The sequence below is a fragment of the Patiria miniata genome, unplaced genomic scaffold (genome assembly GCF_015706575.1).
Source record: "Patiria miniata isolate m_02_andy unplaced genomic scaffold, ASM1570657v1 HiC_scaffold_18, whole genome shotgun sequence".
In the NCBI taxonomy this organism is placed as follows: domain Eukaryota; kingdom Metazoa; phylum Echinodermata; class Asteroidea; order Valvatida; family Asterinidae; genus Patiria; species Patiria miniata.
Window position 1 is genome coordinate 9,517,306 of NW_024037056.1, and position 20,625 is coordinate 9,537,930.

At 39.2% G+C, this 20,625-nt stretch overlaps 1 protein-coding gene across 1 annotated transcript in view; it reads left to right on the forward strand.

Annotated features, from left to right (window-relative positions):
• LOC119725103 (fibropellin-1-like) overlaps positions 1–20,625 on the forward strand; it is a 29,138-nt gene continuing 8,513 nt past the window's right edge. Inside the window, exons 1-3 of the mRNA XM_038196466.1 lie at positions 1–241; positions 16,743–16,853; positions 18,188–18,541. Coding sequence (XP_038052394.1) covers positions 166–241; positions 16,743–16,853; positions 18,188–18,541 — 541 coding nt within the window. The 5' untranslated portion in view covers positions 1–165. The remainder of the gene's footprint in view (positions 242–16,742; positions 16,854–18,187; positions 18,542–20,625) is intronic.

Here is a 20,625-nt window from a genome sequence, read left to right on the forward strand (position 1 = left end):
CCACTGACTTCGGCAGGTACTCTGGAACTACTAGTCACTCTGCTCAGGCTCCTGGCTAGGACTAGACCGTCGAACAAGTAACTTGACAGCACACGCCTGGTTTTCTTGGTTGATCTGACACCGAGTTAGCGGTGGGTGTAAGGAGCAACCTGCATCGCCATCATCATGGCAATTAGGCCGAGGATACTACTGGGTGTGTTGGCGCTTATTGCCGTTGGGAAAACGCAGGATACAACCGGTGGTGAGTGATTTGTCTTTCTTCCGCTTCAATCTCATCACATAAATATTTTTTAAAATTGTATCTGTCGATCCGAGTTTTTTTGTCGCTGTCGTATTTCTATTTCTGTTTAATTGTGTGCACTACAACTTATGAATTCTGAATTGCGAATATAGTATAGTAAATTATGTCGTATTTTTGACCTTTGCATGTTTTGTCATATTTGGATAGAGTTTACCTTCCTAAGCCAGAAATCCATTGGTAACATGTGTTTCCATCTACCATGTGGCGGCCATCTTGGATTTCAAAAAGGCGTCCATTTCGGACCTAATTTGTATCATTACTTCGGACCTGATTGTCACATGAAGTCCATTTTGGTGGCAAACCCTATGTTGTTGATACCAAGGAACCAAAATAAAGTGTTGTTGACGGGGTACTCCCAATGGATGGCAGCCATCATGGATATTTCAAAATGGCCGCCATGTAGTACCTAATTTGTATCATAACTTCGGACCTGATTGTCATATGAAGTCCATTTTGGTGGCAAGCCCATAGAGTTATATTATGAAAACTAGAGCGCGCACTTATCACGTGACCCCGTGCTGGCAAGGACGCCCGGACGCCATTTTGTAAGTGGGCAAAAAGTAACCGGACTACGTGCGCACAACACATAGCGTTAGGCAAAAAAGCACGGTAAAACCATGTAAGACACGGCAGTCAGCTGCAAACGTTAGTCATGTAAGTTGACTTCAGCCAACTTATTCCAGCTGGATCAGTCGGAGGCATGATGCATTAGAATTGTGCATGCTATGGATAAATCGGAGCAACAAGACCAAAAACGTCTCCTTTCACAAGTAAGTGAAGCCTGCTTAATTCGTAGACCCGTGAACGTGGCGTTGTATACAACGCCACGCGCTTTCGTCGGGTAAATACAAGCGACAGCATTCTATCTTTTGATCCGCTACATACAACCATATATAATTTTGCCCATAGATGATCACTTACTTGTTGGGCTTCCTGTGAATTTCCGCGAGTGTTGGATATGTTATTGCCAAGAAATTTGATGTAAAGTACGGCACAACTTTGTCACAACGAATGTTTTCAAAATGATCAGAAAATCAAAGACAGGCATGACACTCTGGTACCCTGAGTTTCGCATGCGCAAAACGGTAGGAGTATCACCAGTGGGTACCCGACTAATCGTCTTACATGGCAGGATGACCGTAATACCATGTAAAATTCTGCTTAATCCACTTCGAAAGTCTGAAAAATCACCCAGTTTATATTGCTGTTCCATTGTGCAAGGGTTTGTTTTAAGGATCTTTCAAAAAATGAAGGTTTTTCAAACCAAATGAGCCATCTTTTTCATTTTCTATCATCTTCATAATTCTGCCAAAAAAATATTCTGCTGATTTTCTGTACAACTCATTTTTGTATGCAAATATTCTGTCAAATGTAGCCGAAATTCAGCTAGAACGGTCACTCCATTTTAGTAACCGCGGATCACAATAGAGTATTTTTCCTATAGACTGAAGCGCGGCTATGTATATAGCCACGTTCACGGGTCTACTTAATTCGGTGCCTAACCTGCTAACTATTATTAGATGGAATTTTGCGTCGGGGTGATATAAATCAAATTAGGTTTTGCCCTTCACCAACGTTTAAACACTGTATACTCAGTGTTTTACCTCCCCGAGTGAAAATTGGGAAAAAATCACTCAGGTGGGATTCGAACCCTGTTTTCGGCCTTTTTTTGTATGTGATCACTCACACCCTTGTTACATAAATGTACTTTCACCATAACCTTTTTGTCATTGGGTCATTCCATGTCAGACCAACGCACTTTTTTACCTCATGTCTTCTGATTTTAATAAAAATTGCTGTGCTTGTAGGTCCTAATGAATACACACCAATATTTAGCCCGATCCGACCTACCATGGGGTCAGGGCAGAAGCCACAAAAAAATTGCATTTTTAGAGTAAAATACCACCCTTTTGGTATAAATATGTCAAAACTATGGCAATTTGCATCGAATATGTGTGAATTTGGTATTAAAATAATGAGGATTGCATGCTCAAATCACTTCATTTGTCAAAATTAAATTTTGTGAAAAGTAGGTCACGTGACCTTTAATATGCTATCGTGACCTTTGCCCCAATTTTTGTAATAATGTATCATTCCGAAAATCAACGAAATAAAAATAACTTGCTAGAGCATGTCTTCCTCTATCAGAATCTACTAAAAATCAGTTGGGGTCTTCAAAATTTACAACTTTATGACTATTTTTGTACAGTTGGTAGGTTACAAATGAGTCAATTTATAGACTTTACATAAGAAATACACCAACACAACTTACTATTCTGTTTCTTAAGTTACTAAAATTTATCTAGATTTTTATGTATAAGGGGCCATTCAGAATTTTCAATGTTTTAAAATTTCGACTTTTTTTTCCAAATTATTTTGACCCACCCACCCACCCCTAATTTCGATTAATAAAAAACTGAACATGTACATGTACACATGCACTTGCATGTACATATACTTGAACATGAACATGTATACCCCTGTACATGTGTGTCTAGTTCAGTGACGGCGTGAAGTTATCGGTCTTCCTCTTTTGCACTGGTGACCTTCAGTTTTCTTGTGTTTTGCCAGCTGATATGCTGTTGGGAATGACAGGTTGCAGTTTTGGAAGCCACAAAGATGACCGTGGTTTTGTCGTTTTTTTGGATGAGGTGGATGACATGTGACATACGAGGTTGTGCCTGTCACGTGGGGTAGCTGAAAAAAAACATTCGCTCGTACCCCCCCCCCCCCCCACCCTGTTTGCAGGGCGGGGGGGGGGGGATATGAGCGAAAAAAAAATGGGCATCACATCACAGGCTGCAGTCCTCGTAGTCTTGGAGTCCAGTGGTTGAATAGTCCAGTTTTTATAGCGATTGGCAATCGACACCCGCGGCGTGTTATAGAGCCGATCTAGTACACCTGGTACCCTGCTGCCTCTGCACGGCCTAACCGCTACAAACGCTCGGCGTCCAAGTCTACTGAAAAACCACCTCCCTCTCATGCCACAGTGGGTCTATATACACGTACATGACGTACATGTACAGTACATACAGGGGACAAGTTGGAAAAGAAACACGCATCGCGATATCGGAACGCTTGCGCGTAGTTCAGGCAAGTCAAAAGATCTATCTTTCCTTTCTTTTTTTTATCTTTTTCCATGGAAAGTGAATTTCGATTTTCAATTATTTAGCTTGACCCAGCCACCCACAATTTGGAAAAAAAGATCGAAATTTTAAAACATTGAAAACTCTGAATGGCCCCTAAAGTACAAAGCCAGGAAAAACAAAATTCTACCTTCTGATTCCAAAGAAACTGTCTAATCAGAATATCTGGACTCGGAAGTGTGCTAACCACTAACAGTAACCAGGCCTTCACCCAATACAGCGGACTCACGTCCAGGTGAAATTCATCTCAAAGGAACAAAATGCCAAGTCTGTGAGAGTCATTAAAGTTCAAGAAGCACAGTGATGAATGAGTAAAGGTAACTTTGATTGTAATATTAAGTATAATCTTCAAGCAAACTTGAATCCCAGACCCTGATTAGTCCATCTATAGCAACAACTGTGTGATTTTATATAATATTGCACAGCTATATTGTACCCCAGATATTAAAAATGTACGTGTATATATGCTGTGTTATTTCCTGCTGAACGGACCAATACACTACATGTATGCACGTACATCTTCACCGCGTGTACGCATTTGATATCAAGTTTGCTTGAAGATAAATTGGTTATAAATCCAACTTGCGCTCGTGGAACACGGAATTATGTAGTGCATCGAGTGGCATATGGGTCACGGCAGCATTGCATTATTTCATATTCCAAGCGCGCTCGTGGGATAACTAATTATCAGTGGCACCCAGGAGGGGGGGAGCTTGAACCCACCCCCAACATTGTCAATTTGTTTGTTTGATTTTAGGCTAGTTTTGTTGGTCCAATCTTTTACAGAAATTTGAACAAAAAACGATTTATGACCCCCCCCCCCCACACATACACACCAAAAGCCAAATCCTGGGTGCGCCACTGCTGATAATTCACACTATGAGTCTGGTTAGACCTCATCAGCCCTCAGAATGAGAAATTCACAAACCAAGATATATTTTAGAAACTTTAGAAACAGAATAGTAAGTTGTGTTGGTGTATTTCTTATGTAAAGTCTATAAATTGACTCATTTGTAACCTACCAACGGAACAAAAAAAGTCATAAAGTTGTAAATTTTGAAGACCCCAACTGATTTTTAGTAGATTTGATAGAGGAAGACATGTTCTAGCAAGTTATTTTTATTTCGTTGATTTTCGGAATGATACATTATTACAAAAAATGGGTCTAAGGTCACGATAGCATATTTAAGGTCATGTGACCTACTTTTCACAAAATTTAATTTTGACAAAAGAAGTGCTTTGAGCATGCAATCCTCATTATTTGAATACCAAATTCACATATATTCGATGAAAATTGCCATAGTTTTGACATATTTATACCAAAAGGGTGGTATTTTACTCTAAAAATTCCATTTTTTTGTGGCTTCTGCCCTGATCACATAATAGGTCGGATCGGGCTAAAAATTGGTGTGTATTCATTGCTCATTAGGACCTACAAGCACATAAATTTTTATCAAAATCGAAAGACATGAGGTAAAAAAGTGCGTTGGTCTGACATGGAATGACCCATTGCAGGTGTTCCATTCACTGAAAAAGGAACACGGAGGAAACCACCTCACAAGTATAGTGGAGTCTTATTTAATTTGTGTTGTTTCTTTTCAGGCGAACATTAGCTCATGACAACAAATCAATGGAGATGTCCCATGATGTTCTCAGGAAGGTACAGATTGAGGTATTGGAGACTACAAGGCCTCTGGTGTTCTCTGACCTGGCAGATCTTTTCCTAGATCAAAGCTTGATTGATGAAGATGATCATGGCAACCAACTCATCAAAACAATCTCAAACCTTTTTTTTGAAAACCATTCTGCACCACCATGGACGGCTCTTCACAGAGAGATATGTTATTAAAAATCAGGCCTCCAAACGTCATCAGCTGACTAAAGCAATCTTGTTTTGGGTCAGTAAATAGTTGTGCCGAAATCCAGCAAATATTTAATTTAATCAATTATAACAGCCCTCACAGCTGCAAAATACTACTGGTAGTAATCTGTAAAGTGCTTGGTACTCAAGCCTGTCTCTGCTCTGCGTTTGTAGTAATTTTTAGTAATTTGTACTCTACCTCAAGTTCAGTATGTAATTTGAAATACATAGAGGTATGTACTACTATAGTGCTTGTTGCTGGGTGCAGTAAAAACGTCGTACCGTCCAAAGTGGAAACAGCATGGGATGCTTGTTTTTCAGAGATGAAACAGTATTTTTTTTTATTTTAGCCATTAATTCACCGGCCTTCATATTTTCTTGATTTGAAGGTGCTTCAACCAACTGGCTGCACGATGTTGTGTGTGCAATGCCTTGGAAATTTTACTCCTTATATACCTTTCAAAGTTATAATAATATACAAAATACAGACTGGAACTGCTCTCATTGGTTTATTTTCTAATTACCATAATATCAAACTATACACATGATCAAAATGCCCCCCAATCATTGGTCCTTTTCCCACTTTATAATTTGATACTTACCTTGCATAAAAATGCTATAGTCCAACTATCTTCTTTGGTCTGTCATCAAGCCATTGCTGATTGCCACAAGGCTGGGCAGTTTTAGCAAGTGGTTTCAGCTTATTCACCAGTGAATTCATTTGGCTGTTAAATGCATTGGGTATATACAGGTACAGTGTAGTACTACAAATTACTAGGTACACCTAGTAAATGGTAGTACCCAGTAGCCTTACAGAGTGCTCCCAGTAGTTTATTCTGATAAAAATTTGAACTTCATCAAAGCCAGAAGGATTCTGTACTACAAAATACTAAGTAGTAATTTTCAGTACACAGTACTTAACAAGGCATCGTTGGGAGGGGAGGGGGGGGGGGGGGGTTATAAGTGGAACCAACAGTAAAACAAATTACAATTACCTTTCTCTTGAAACATTTGCCTGTCTGAACAGAAATTATTCCACACTTGCAGACTTGCTGAATCTTCTTGTGGATTGCGATGGCTTTTATTATTTTTTTTTTCACTTTCAATTTTTTGACATTACAGGAATTCCATCACATGTCAGTTTGCAGCGCTGGGTGCAATAAAACCTGTTGATCTAGGAACCTTAACATTCATAAGGTTTTATTGTTTTTCAGTGTGCACCTTTAGACTGCACTGTCAGTGCAGATGAAAGAGACATGTATTGCAGAAGGCAGTGTGTTGTAAATACGGCATACCAGGCCGTTTGCTGATGAAATTGTAATGTTAGTACATGTATTTATGTACTTAGCCTGACTGAATCGTTGAAGATGAATTTAAATACAGATGAAATCTACTGAACAAACCTCATTTTCCTTGTCAAATGGTTTCTTTGGATGTCTTAATCGTCTTGAAGTTTATAGTGTCAAAGACTGGGATGCTTATTTGATTTATTTGATTTTGATCCCTGAAAAATCCTTTGATTATGAGACTAGCTACATGTAAACCAATTAAAATCCAAAATAGGTCATTCCCATGGTGCAGCTTGAAGTCTATCCATTGCACATGGCTCAAGGCTCAGGGTTCAGGGGAAAATAGACTTCTCTACACTCTGATGCTTTTCTATTTTGCCTTCGAATATTCCTGTTTGACATGGTGGTATTTGGAAATGATACTGAGCAGTGAGCACATTAACTTGAAAACAGAAAAAAACATCAGCCAAATGTCTCACAAGATGACTAGTTGCGCCCCCCCCCCTCGATTAGTTTCATGTTTCCTGGGTTACTTCGTCCATCAGAAATCCCAAACATATTTGCCATAAACCTAGGGAAACCGCAAATATTTTCTAATACTGCAGACTGTCAGATAGCTCTATAAACATGAAACAGCCTGAGGGCTGTGATACGGCTCTTCTTGAATTTTGTTTTTGTCTGTCGCCATTCATTGCAACTGGCGACAGCAATCACAGTCCTGTTTATAGGGCTAACTGTCAGAATGCTAAAAGCAAATGTTATTTGGGATCAACATTGAACGGCCAACATTTTGCGATCGACAGTAAACGGTCAACACTGCAAAAGATACGCATTGCAGTCAATCCTGAAGTGTGCACATCCGGGTATTTTACGATCATTTTGCCCACTTACAAAATGGAAGCGAGGTCTACAGGATGGCACGTCTGCGTTGTGCGTGCGGTATAGTTGATGCGCGCTCTAGTTTGTATAATATAACTCTATGGACAAACCCTATGTGTTTGATACCATTGATACCATTTTTGATATCATTGTTGAGATGGCAGCCATCTTGGAAACCTCTCCAAGGTATCAGACGTCTGATATGATGTCATCACATCATGAAAAAGTGGCAGTTACCTGATATAATCTTATAAATATCTAAAGATAGGTCATGACCTCTCGAAAGGTAACCAGAGGTTAAATATGAATTGTCTTACATGTATATGAATATTTTCTTTTCATAGCATAAAATTTAGACTTAGATCGTGAAAAAGTTGGGGTTTAAATAGTAATCCTTACAAATAGGTATAAATAAGGTTTACGAAGGTCATAGGACTTTCAAGGGTCACTGAAGGTCAGACATGAGTTGTTGCTAAATCTGATCATTAAGTTTCATTGCATGAAGACCTATGACAGAGACTTGGGACATAGGGAAGTGAAGTTTTGAAGAATTATTAAAGGATATTGACTTTCAAAGGTCACCAGAAGTCAAATATGAAATGCCTCTTTTATTTAAACATGTTCTGCAAGGCATGAAACACCAACATGCGAAGTTTAACTTAAAATTTTATCACAGATTGCAAAATTCTTGGTATTATTGGGGCTATGCCGCTCCACTACAAGTACGTGTGAATGATGTCTATAGTTAGCAATTAGTAAGTCCACTTCAGGTTGTTTGTATGCCTGGGTTTCTTTTTGTTCATGGCTTTCTGTATCAACTGCATCACAAAATCACCCTTAACTATATTCCATCCCCATGACATACCACTCAAATGAAAGAACTTGCTGTCCCCTTTAATTTGATACCACATTTGTTGCTGTAATGTTTGAAGTTCTGAAGATTATAATCAATTTATATGTTTTCATGTAACAATTAGCTGATGACGTCATAATGACGTCATACATGCCCTTCCCATCATCCAATTTTTTGCGTCCGTCTTTTTTTCGAAAAGGTATACCATGCAGATGCTTTGGTGAAAAAATTGTGCTTTTGTCCACTGTGTCACGATTTTTTCACTAAGGTACCTCACTACATTGATGTTCACCGAAGTCACCGTGTTAAAATTAGAAAAAAGTTTTAACTATGGAAGGTTGTGAATCTTTTCTTTCAAAACTGAGGGAGGAATTATTTCAGTCATATTTATTTTATCGTCAATGTAAAATTGGGTGTTATTTCAATTTGTTCCCGGGTATTTTCTTGCTGTTTCTGTAGTGTGTGTAATTAATGTGAGTGTAGACCTATGTATGTCAACTAGGTAGAGGGGGGGTGGTAATTGGGATGAAAATCAAAATTGTGGAATATGATTGCGCCCACTTCAGGAGTGGTGCATTGGGTCATTTGAGGGATATTTTGTATAGAAAGTGGGTATCTAGCATGAAATACCCCCAACCCCACCCGAAAAACTAAATCTGCACTGAACGCACAGTGGACAGTAGGTATTATTGCGAAATGAATGCCTTTTCCCCAATTTTAATCGCTTTGACATATTGAACACACCACTGAAGTCAGGAAGACTTTCATAGATAAGCACATAACTGACAATTTAATATATTAAAAACATTATTAATGCACTAATATCACTAAATATCACAGACAGCCGGGGCATACATGTAGATACATGTAAATGATTGTATAAAACTGATATATGCCAAGGGGTCTTTCCACACAAACGGTAACAAAAGTGTGACATTTAGAGGGAACCATAGACAGAAGTCGATACATGAAGTACTCTGTCATGTTTTTTTCCCCCTCTTTCTACATCCCATGTCCCAGTAAGAACATTGTCCACCAACAAGTTTGATGTATTTCTCAGGATTCCAGAAAATACAGAGGACTATCCAATGAGGGATTGCCACTGGCTAATCTTACATTAAACCTCTACCGGTAGGTATTTTTAAACTACCGGGATGTACATCTTCAAGACTTCAATAAAATAGGTTGCTTTAGTGTTAAATGATACCATTTCTACATTGAATAATATAACAAAAGCTGGATTAATCATAAGAATGAAAGTAGTATGATTCAAGAATGTCCATCCATGTCCGTCTTTTCATCTTAAAGATGGCATAGTAATTCCAAAATATCCTTTGAATTAGCTTATTTATTTATCAGTGCAATCACGAATAATACAGGAATGTTTATAAAATAAAATTCAAAAAATAGCAAAAGACTTGCCTTGAAATCAACCTCCCATGTCTCACCAAAGGGGTCAATCGCTTTTCTAAAGTGGGGGACATGGAACCTTGATCAGAATGCGATTGCACAGTTCAAAGCCCTAATGGTGTGGGGTCTGGGAAACTTTTTGAATACTAGACAATCTGTGTTGCGATCTCAGGCAATTTTTGATAATTTTAAAAAAAATTGTGAGAAAAAGATCATCTTAAACATTAGTTGTTCGAGTTTGAAGTCATCGAATCAGTCTTTGTGAGCTTAATTTGGCTAAAATGTTCATACAGGAACAAAAAAGTACCATGAAGGGGGGACATATGATATTCCCCCACCCACTTTAAACATTGTTAGGGGGGCCTCCCCCTCCCCTTAGTTATCAGTTGTTACTTTACAAACAGTCATGCCATTGTGCAATCGGCTGTATGGGGGCACCTTCGTAAGACTTTTATGCATGTATCGCCCTGAAAAAGCACTATACATCCGTTATACTAGTGCGCTTAATTTTCGGTTAGAACAGCATCCCCATCGACAGATGGTACCAGCCCCCGCCCCCCTCAATTTGATTTTACTCCTCAAGATCTTCTGGCGAAACAGGATTAGTAACGTGGAAGTAAGAAGACGAGGAGGCATCTCCAGTGTTGAGGCACTACTCACTCAGAGCCAACTGCGATGGAGCGGCCATGTAGCCCGCATGGACGACCTGCGGCTTCCTAAGGCTGTCTTATATGGTGAACTTATCAGAGGCGCAAGAAATAGAGGCAGACCCAAGCTGAGATTCAAAGACTGTCTCAAGAGACACCTGAAGGCCTGCGCCATCGACGTCGACTCCTGGGAGGTCACAGCAAGCGACTGTTTACGATGGAGATCTGCTGTCAGAAGTTATGTTACCCTCATTGATGAGCGCCTGGCTGAAGAGACAGCAGAGCGCAGTCGCAAGCGTGCTGCCAGGGCTGCATTAGTCGCCAACCCTCACGCTCACATCCCTCGCTTTTGCTGCCGCCACTGCGGCAGACAGTGCTCTCACCACATTGGACTCTATGCCCACGAACGATATTGCCGAAGTCGTCATACTCCTTAGGAGTGACAACCAGAGAGAGAGGGGGAGAGGGAGAGAGAACAATAGTTCTCGTTGTGGGTCTGAAAATGAAAATTGTCGGTTTGTGTATTATAAATATGATCAAGTGAAATTATTTATGCAGTATTTTGCCCATTTCCCTCAAAATTGCATATTGTAATATTGTACATTTTTATCAATTTGCTAGAATATGTGATACCTCACCAACAAGTATTTTTTAACGAAATTCAATCAGAATATTTATCATTTTTTTAGAAAAATTTAGTTGTTTTGTTACTTGTTGGTGTCCCTGCCACACTGTACGATGGTGTAGCCGTGCGTTATGTTAAGGAGAATACACGAGAAAGTGCGGTTTCGAAATTTAAGAATTCACGAGGCGCGAAGCCCCGAGTGAATTCGTAAATTAAGAATCCACACATGCGAGTGTATTCTTCGACTTAAACCATTGCGTCAACAGAAGTACTGGAAAGAATGTTGCAACTTGACGCCACTTTTTTCTTCATACATCATCTCAATGAAGGTCATTCGTTGCAAAAATGATGATAAGTCATGAATCTGGGACTGAGAAATGTTTCCAATTTTGTTAGGAAATACTTGAAATGACTCTCTATACACTTTGTACACACGCGCGGAAGTGGCGTCAGGTTGCAACAGTTTTCGCCACACCCGTACAACCTAGTCATTTTGTGTGTACAGGCTTCTTACGTCAAAATGGATAGTTCAGACGACGATTTCTTTCTGACTAAAAGCAGTTTTTGCAGTGACGGCAAAGATCTGACTATGAAGATGCATTGGTAATTTTCGGAAAGCAAATTTGCACGCAGACGGTCCTTTTCATGCTCATTATGGAGACAATAATTGCCCGACGTTCAAAGTGTGGATTCGTAATTCCGAATCCACACTTTACTAAAGATTCGTAGTTCCGAATCCACAATTTACTAACGATTCGTTGTTCCGAATCCACACTTTGTGACCAGTGTAAGAGATTCGTAGATCCGAATCCACACTCTTAACAATAGTGTGACGTCAATGCAATGGTTTAATTACGTGGATTGTTTACTTTCGTTTTGACGGGGACTTTACTGAATAGAGTCTGGTGACTGTACATAGAAATTTCTTTGAATAAAAGTCGAATCGTTCATTCATGTGCAATTGTTATGCAAAGCAGGGGCAGTGGTTCAAGGATATCTATGTCGACTTAGTCCGGTGGCTTAGAGCTAATTTTGGGCATAGATCGTGACACGCCGGATTAAAGCACCAAATTTGGTACACTTACTGTATAGGCCCCTAGAAGACATTCTAGAGGGGGGTGCCCGGTTTTGGGGGCCTATGTCAAGGTCAGGCCAAGGTCAAATGTCACAAGGTGTACAATACTGTATATAGTTGTCGTAAATTTTCCCAAAAGTCTGAAATTTAAAGTTCTGAATAGCATAAAAGGATGTCAGGCAACTATAAGACCAACCATATCAGAAAAAAATCCATCAAAAAACCTTTGCCCAACAAAATAATGGAGACTACGCAATTTCCAAAAAAGATGACTCAGTACTTTTAGAAAATTTGATTTCAGTTATGTTAATGTTATAGAAACTATAAGCTTTGTTATATTTTCATTATTTTGTTGGAATGTGAAAAATCAAAAACATAAATAATGTTCTTCCATTCTTTTATTAATTAGTTATGGTTTATTTCTTAATTAAGCGACAGTTTGCTATAAATGATAGTTGCCATTATGTATGCATATGTGTAAGTACAAATGTATGTATTCCCATCACACTTTACTCATAAGGCATGAAGGTGTACAATCAGTTTCCAGTATTCTAATCTTGGTCCAGTGTAATGGCTTGGTCATATTACAGTGTGGAAGGTGTACATTGTGTCGTGTACATTGTGTCGCTCTTTAAACTGTTTGTTCTTTTATAAGAGTTTATTTTTGATATTCATTCATAATTGTGTGTACTGTTCTTAAAACTGAAGAGAATGCACTGCACTATTACAATCTTTCCACATCGATAGCTTTGTATCATCATAAATCTCAGCAAATTACGGAATAGTTGGCTATTCTCCAGCCATTGGCTCCAGTCCAAAAAGTTATTGAGTTTGTATACCTCTTGACTAAATTGTCAAACTAGCTCTACATTTATTTTATCGTTTTCATCATTGAAAACTACTATTTGGCATAATAAGGTATGCATATATGGGACAAATATGTTTTGCCCCCCTCTAGAAAAAAAACCTGGCGACGCCCATGATTTGACTCAACCCGACTCGACTCAAATTTCTTAAACTGACGACTCGACTGGACTCAACTCACTTCTTTAAAATGACTTGACTCGACTCGACTGGACGAGTCACAAAAATTAGTGGCTCTTTACAACTCTGATTCACACCAATTTCAGTGATATCAGGTGCCTGGGAAAAACGGTTGAACACAGTGGTTTAGACCAAGTCTGCATGGGTTGCTTCTGATCTGTGCAGTCAGGTTAGAGTCAGCCCAATCATATCCAGCAGTCATTATTATCGCGCTGTTGATCGTAATGAGGTAATAACACTCCAAGTATTGTTCCATGTGGTTTGAAACATTCTTCCCAGAGAAACCTGCCTTCCATCGGGGTACAATGTGTAGATTCCTTGGTATCAAATTTATGGGGTGTGCCACCACAATATCGAAGATGGCTGCCATCCATTGTGAGTACTCCGTCAACAATGATTTACTAATGAGTTCCTAGGTATCAAAACTATGACGTTTGCCACCGACCAAAATGGACTTCGTTCCACATTCAGGTGCAACGTTATTATTTGAATGAAACCCTAGATGGCGGCTATTTTGAAATACCCAAGATGGCTGCCATCCATTGGGAGTGCCCCGTCAACAATGATTTGCTTGGATTCCTTGGTATCAAAAACATTGGGTTTGCCACCAAAATGGACTTCATATGACAATCAGGTCCGAAGTTATGATACAAATTAGGTACTAAATGGCGGCCATTTTGAAATATCCAAGATAGCTGCCATCCATTTTGAGTACCTCATCAACATTGATTTACTTTGGTTTCTTTGTATCAAAAACATGGGGTTTGCCACCAAAATGGACTTTATATGACAATCAGGTCCGAAGTTATGATACACATTATGTTTGAAATGGCGGCCATTTTGAAATCCAATATGGCCGCCACATGGTAGATGGAAACAAAATGTTACCAATGGATTTCTGGCTAAGGAAGGTAAACTTTATCCAAATATGACAAAAATTCTTTCTTTAGCAAAAAAAAAATGCAAAAGTACATAACAGCCTATACTAATAGTTTTGGACTTAATAGAACATAACCTTTGGTAGATGCATCTCACTTTCGCCTTTTGGCTGAGCGAATCAACAAAAACAAAAGTTTTATGGGGGATTTATTTTCATGAAAACGTAAACCGCGTTTAAATCTCAATTTAATTAAATAAATTGAGAAGTAAGAAAGTCTTTACTTCTTCTTTCGTATGAACTCTGGACCGGCAAGGTGAACATCATAGTTTGATTGGTAATTTGGTCTAGTGTAGCTGGTAGAATATAAAGGCGTAAAACGTAGTGGAAATTTATATATATACATGTATATATATTTTTTTTTTTTATTGATTTTTTTTTTTTTTTGCTTAGAAATTAGAAAACTAGATTGAAGTTTGGTACGTACTTTAAGCTTTCAAGAACTTGCCTTTTGATGATTATATGGGCTTAATATGAAAGTTGTTTAGTCTTTGATAATACTTTTTGACAGCCTGTTACACGTTGTTACGTGTAAAAGATTGAGAAAACAAGATAGCAAAAGATTGAGACAAAAATTGGAATTTAAATGAAACGATATCAACCAAAGCCATACAACGCGAGGAGAGTATGGATAATAAATTACTCGTTTGTTGTCAGATTTGCCCTCTTTTTACCCATTTTCTTCTTATTCTCGAAGTGTTGCAGCCTGAGGTGGCAATTGGCGCACCCTTTCCTATTGTAGTCCCATAAAGCCATGCCCAGGATTTCTTTAAAAAAAAGAAAAAAAAATAATACAAAAAAGTTCAGGGACATCTTAAAATGGCCGGGTACCGTCTGTAGCTCAATGCCATAATACTAAAAATCTACATTGTGATTCAGATTGAATTTCCAAACCAATGATTATATCAGCCGCTGTGATCGTCCGATTTCTTTCTTTCTTTCTTTCTTTCTTTCTTTCTTTCTTCACCTTAGTCGTCCGACGACTAAGGTACTGTATTTCAATCGTTTCTTTCTTCTTACATTAGTCGTCCAACGACTAAGTTACTGTATTTCAGTCGTTTCTTTCTTCTTCTTCTTCTTCTTCTTACCTTAATCGTCCGACGACTAAGGTACTGTATTTCAGTTTTTTCTTCTTTTTACCTTACTCGTCCGACAACTAAGGTACTGTATTTCAGTCGTTTCTTTCTTCTTCTTCTTCTTCTTCTTTCCAATTATCACTGGCAGGTGACCAAATGCGGTCACATGATCCAATTTATCATATTTTTAAAATGGCAATAACTCATAAACTAATCAGCCGATTTCAAACAAACTTGGTCAAATGAAACCTGGACACGTGCCCTTCCTAGCCACGTTCATAAAATCTGGCCAATTGTCATCTGATGGTCACTAGTGGTCTTTTTATGAGAATCTACAAAATGATTCTTCTCCCAGAGTTTTGACCGAATTAATGGACCATGCCTCATATAGGGTGTACACAGAATTTAGCCTTTGGTCACCTAAGGGTCAGTAAGGGTCATTTTATGAAAAAAGTTAAAATGTTGTTTTACACTTTAAATCTTTGCAGTCCTGTTAAGTGTACTTTTCTATCTCTAATTCTCAAATTTCATATTCCTGACTTATTTGGTTGTCGAGTTATTCCAAGTTTATCATTTTTGAAACGTACGAAAAAACTAAATAAAAACATAGGAATTCTGGGAAGGTTTCAAACCACCACGCACGATACTGTGAATGTTGTGTGGCATTCAAAAACGATGCCATCCGTGCGCGCGCGACTGAACAGGTTGACAGGCAGCGAATATTTTATTTACACAATAGTACAGGGTACCCATTTTTCAGGCGACTTGAATCAAGGTTATAGGATTGTAGAGTGCCGCGTAGCGGCGCTCTACAATCCTATAACCTTTTACCTACGCGCGCGCGCGTATACTTAACATACGTGTGTGAAAGTATATAATTTATGAATTGCAAGGTTTTGTCGAGCACCGCCGTTGCCTAGGTGGTTAGGCATGCTGGCTAATGATCGGAGGTCTCGAGTTCGATTCCCTGCTCCGCCTGTTCAGATTTTGCTCTTTTTTTCAACAATTTAAAGTTGTATCTTAAAAACATTATTTTTCAGTCGGATACTACTTGTAGCAGCAAATTTCCTTTTTCTTTTCTGATTCGAGGCTCTGGAGGATTTTTTTAGAAAGGGAAATAAAGTCCGAAATCCGTACCAAGTTGAAAAATAGTAGCCTCCATTCAAGCCTGGTTATAAAAACCAAGCCCCATAGGAAAGCGCACAAAGTACCCCAGATAGTTGTGTAAAAAAATATATATCGCTGACAGGCAATTGCACGTGCAGCACAGTGCCGCACTCTCCGTAGACTCTGTACACAACCGCTGAAGTGGTGTCATATGTTCTTCGATTTGTTATAGCGACAGTGCCACATGCGTAAAGCTAGCCGCGTATTCGGCCCGATACTCCGCCGTGGATTAAAAAGTACGGAGGCCAATAACCAGCACTCTTGCTGTGATTTGATGTTGAATGCGGATTTCATAAAATTTGCACAATTTTACTGCGTTTTTTTCTTAGACCTTCGTCGGATATCGACGACTAAGGTTCGTGCTCTCGGAGCACAATGTACCTCTAGTAATGATTTGTATTTTCTTTCTTGTTTTGTTCTTTTCATCTGCAGCTTGCGCCACAAGTCCATGCCAGAATGGCGGTGTATGCTACCTGTCCAATAACAACTACATATGCATGTGCCCGTCTGGATTTGAGGGCCAGGATTGCAATGACCCTGCTGGTATGTCCGATCTCATTCAGGATTTTCTGACATTCATAGCCCAAAGACATAATGACGTCATGCTTTCTTTACATGTTTGCTTTCCTGTGGGAGCCAGGTGGGGAGGCGAGCCACCAAGCTCCTCTAGGAAATCGCACGTGTGTAAACAGAGAGTGACGTCATGATGTCTCGGCTAGGTCTACAATGTATGCACACTTGTACTTGGACTCAAATAATAAAAAAAATCAAGTTACTCATTGGTTTGAATTTCATGCCACAGCAATCAAACTTTTTGTTCATTAATTCCTTTCAACGTGCCAGAATTGGCGGACCCGGGGGCGGCAACGGGGCCATGCCCCCCTCCGTCATTTTTTTTTTTATCCGAGGAGAGAAGAGATCATTTTAGTCTTAAATTTGCAGGAAATGAATGAAAACGTTGCGTATCTCCCTCGCAAGCCATCAGCTACAAATACCGTTTAGTTTGTGTATTACAATATGGAAAAAGCGCACAATATTATACACTTATTCCCTTCCCGTTTTTGAAAAAAAAAATACTCGAGTCCTCGTGGCCCTTACGAAAATTGAGCTCTGGATCCGCCCTTGATGCTAGGACCGTTCATCAGTCGGACTAAAAGGTTAATACACCAATCCAAAATAAATGTCTGGCCCCGCAGACTGCACGGACCCACGTCTGGCAGCAAAAAGTGTGCAGACCCATTTTTGTGTCATCACTGTACAGAGTACGCATACATAGACCCAACAAATCGCTGGGTACTGAAACCTATCAAGTAAACAATAACACAATTGGTTAGTCCTTCAACTTTCCTACATAAATTCAGTCATTGTGCGTCAGTAGTATGTAAACATTCAAATATAAAATACTTAGCATAGGTTCATATTAGTTTTGTACTAAACCTGAGGAATTCATTCCATCCCCCTCCTCCCTTCAAAAAAAGGGGGGGGGGGGTGTTCTGGAGTCTTGCATTTCAGTGCAGTTGTCTTTTCTATGTGTGATTGTTTGGACCCAGAATTTCTATACAATATACATGTACCTGAAGTATTGAAACATTACATCTCCCAAGATTGATGTATCGAAAGTGGGAAGTGTTTTTCGTTTTCTTCTTTTTTTTTCTTTTAATTTTAGTTGAACTCACCCGTGTGATTTAGTGATGTTGTAAGGTCATAGGTTAGATTTGCCAACTGATGTCCTTGACAACATATGTCCTTGACAACTTAGGTGTACCTAAGTGCCTGAGTATTATATCTGAACTACCACATGGCATGGCATTGCATGCAGAAAATACAAACCAAACCTCAGGTTACATTGATTCAAAAGTGATTTTTTTTTATTTCAGGTGGAAATTGTGGTACCAGCCATTTTGGCATGTCATCAGGCACCATCACATCCCCAAATTACCCGGCCACCTACCCCAACAACCGGATCTGCTACTACTACATCAAAATCCCCAATGCTCGCATGATCACCCTGACCTTCGATGCTTTCAATACTGAGCTCTTAAAAGACGTTTTGGACGTCTATATCGGACCATCAACTGCTGGCACGTCCTTCATGGCCTATGAGGGGAATTACACCACGAATACGGGAGGGGTCCCCGACGATATCGTGGCCATGACAGATCAGATCTCCTTCTTCTTCACCACCGACAGGAACGTCCAACTTGGAGGATGGTCCATTTCTTGGGCGAGCGGTAAGTTGGTGGCTATTACTCGGTGGTTATAGTGTCTGACTCACGCGTGAAGGTTTGTGGAGCATGGTGCTTGTGTTCTTGGGCAAGACACTTGACTACAATTGACTCTCTCCACCTGGAAGTATAGATGGGCATCTGGTAAAAGGAGGCAAACCCGATCGGACTGATCTTGAGCTGCCTCAGAAAACTGGTTTCATTGGCCTGATGAACAGGGGTAATAGGCGGGTTGATACTTGTTTATAAAGCACAGCATAAGTAGTACAGTCTTTTTCCTAGTTCCGGATAACAAACATCATTCAGGCTGCTTTTGGCTCAACTACTCCACGAATTCAAGTGACATTGGTTAAAAGTTTACCTTGAGTGATGGAGATACCACGAAATAATTTTGATTTTACGAAGTCAAAAGTACCGATGTCACTTTTCTTAGTTCCGGACCGGTTCAATCAGTTCCGAATCGATCAAAAACTGCTTCGCGCGAAAGAAAACAACAAAGTCACGCGAAAAAAAAAATCATTTTTTTTTCAGCCTGAACCAACCGAATCAAGCATATTTTCTGATAAAGTATTATTTCATTTTCCAAAAATAGTTCATTCAAGAGAATTCCAGCAAATTTTAGAAAGAGAAGAAACGTAAATGATTTTGAAACTTTTGTCTGCAGCGCAACGGCTCGAACTCACGCACGGACCGAAAACTCACGCACGGACCGAAAATCTTTGACCCAGAACAGATCTACGTCACACAAATTAGATTAACGCCCGTGTAGTTGGGTCATAAGTGCATGCGCTATCCCGAACTAAGCAAAAGCATACAGTCATTCGTTGGCAAATTATCAAAAATTAGAGACTTTACAACTTATTTTGACTCAACAAGCATTCGATGGAAGAGTTTATACGACTGTAGTGTATGAACAAAATATTCGAAATGATACGGTACAAGTGATGTACTGAGGAGAAAATTTATCGTCGATTCGCAGCTCCCACGATTTTCTACAAACCGTCCAAACATGTCGAAGTGCGATTCGGAAATCTGGCAAAAATTCCTCAGTCTTCTTCAGATTTTATCGGAAAGATCTTGGTGTATCAAGGAGTTTACATTGTCCTTTTCAAAATGCACTTCGTCAGAAAAAAATTATTATTGGAGACATATCCAGAAGAGGTAGGTTTTTATTTGAAACTATCCAGAACTAGGAAATATCTGGAACTAGGAAAACGACTGTATGAGTACACGGTGGCTGAACGTTAGTAGGCTGATGGGATCAAAATGGTCACCCGTGCCGGACATCTAACTTGTTTTGAAACTTCATTTAGGCAGTTGATTCTGGGCTTGAGGAGTTCAGGCTGGTTCGAATACTTAAACACACAAACACAATTGCAAAGGCGAATTCAAAGTCGATGTCCCAGAAGATACAGGGCAATTTTCAATACACTATGAACACAGTATACAACTTTTGTGAATTCACAACGTGAATGCTTAATGTGATATCACAACTTCGATCCAAGCGTAAACAAGTTTTTACATTAACCTAATTCTCCTAGGGTGAAAAAAACTTAAACAATAACTTGACATTCGTATAATCTTAATTTTTGCACTATGATCCTCGTTCTCATTTCAAAACAATAAAATAGATCTTCTCATGATACAGACTTTGAATCTAATTTAGTCATAAATTTATTTCTATTTGAAGAAATTACAAAGTATGAATTTGGGTTTGGAATGTATGAATAGGTTGGGAAAAGAAGTGTTGTGTGATTATAAATGTGGGGTTTCTTTTTGGCTGTCTCCCTGGCTGTCTCCCTGACTACAAGTATGTGACCCAGTGCTGCCAGCTCTCTCGCATTGAGCGTGAGACTCACGTATTTCAGGTTATTCTCACACTCTCACACCCACACGAGATTTCTCACGCTAAAAAACACAACAATAATAAAAATAAAAAAAATATAAAAACAAAGTAATCAAGAAACTTACAAGTTATGTGTTCTGATTGACTCCAAACTCGAAAATGATGTTTGAATGATGATCTTTTGCTAAAAGAAAATAGACTAACGTGGTCAGAAATAACTTCAGATAGCACCACAGAGCATCGT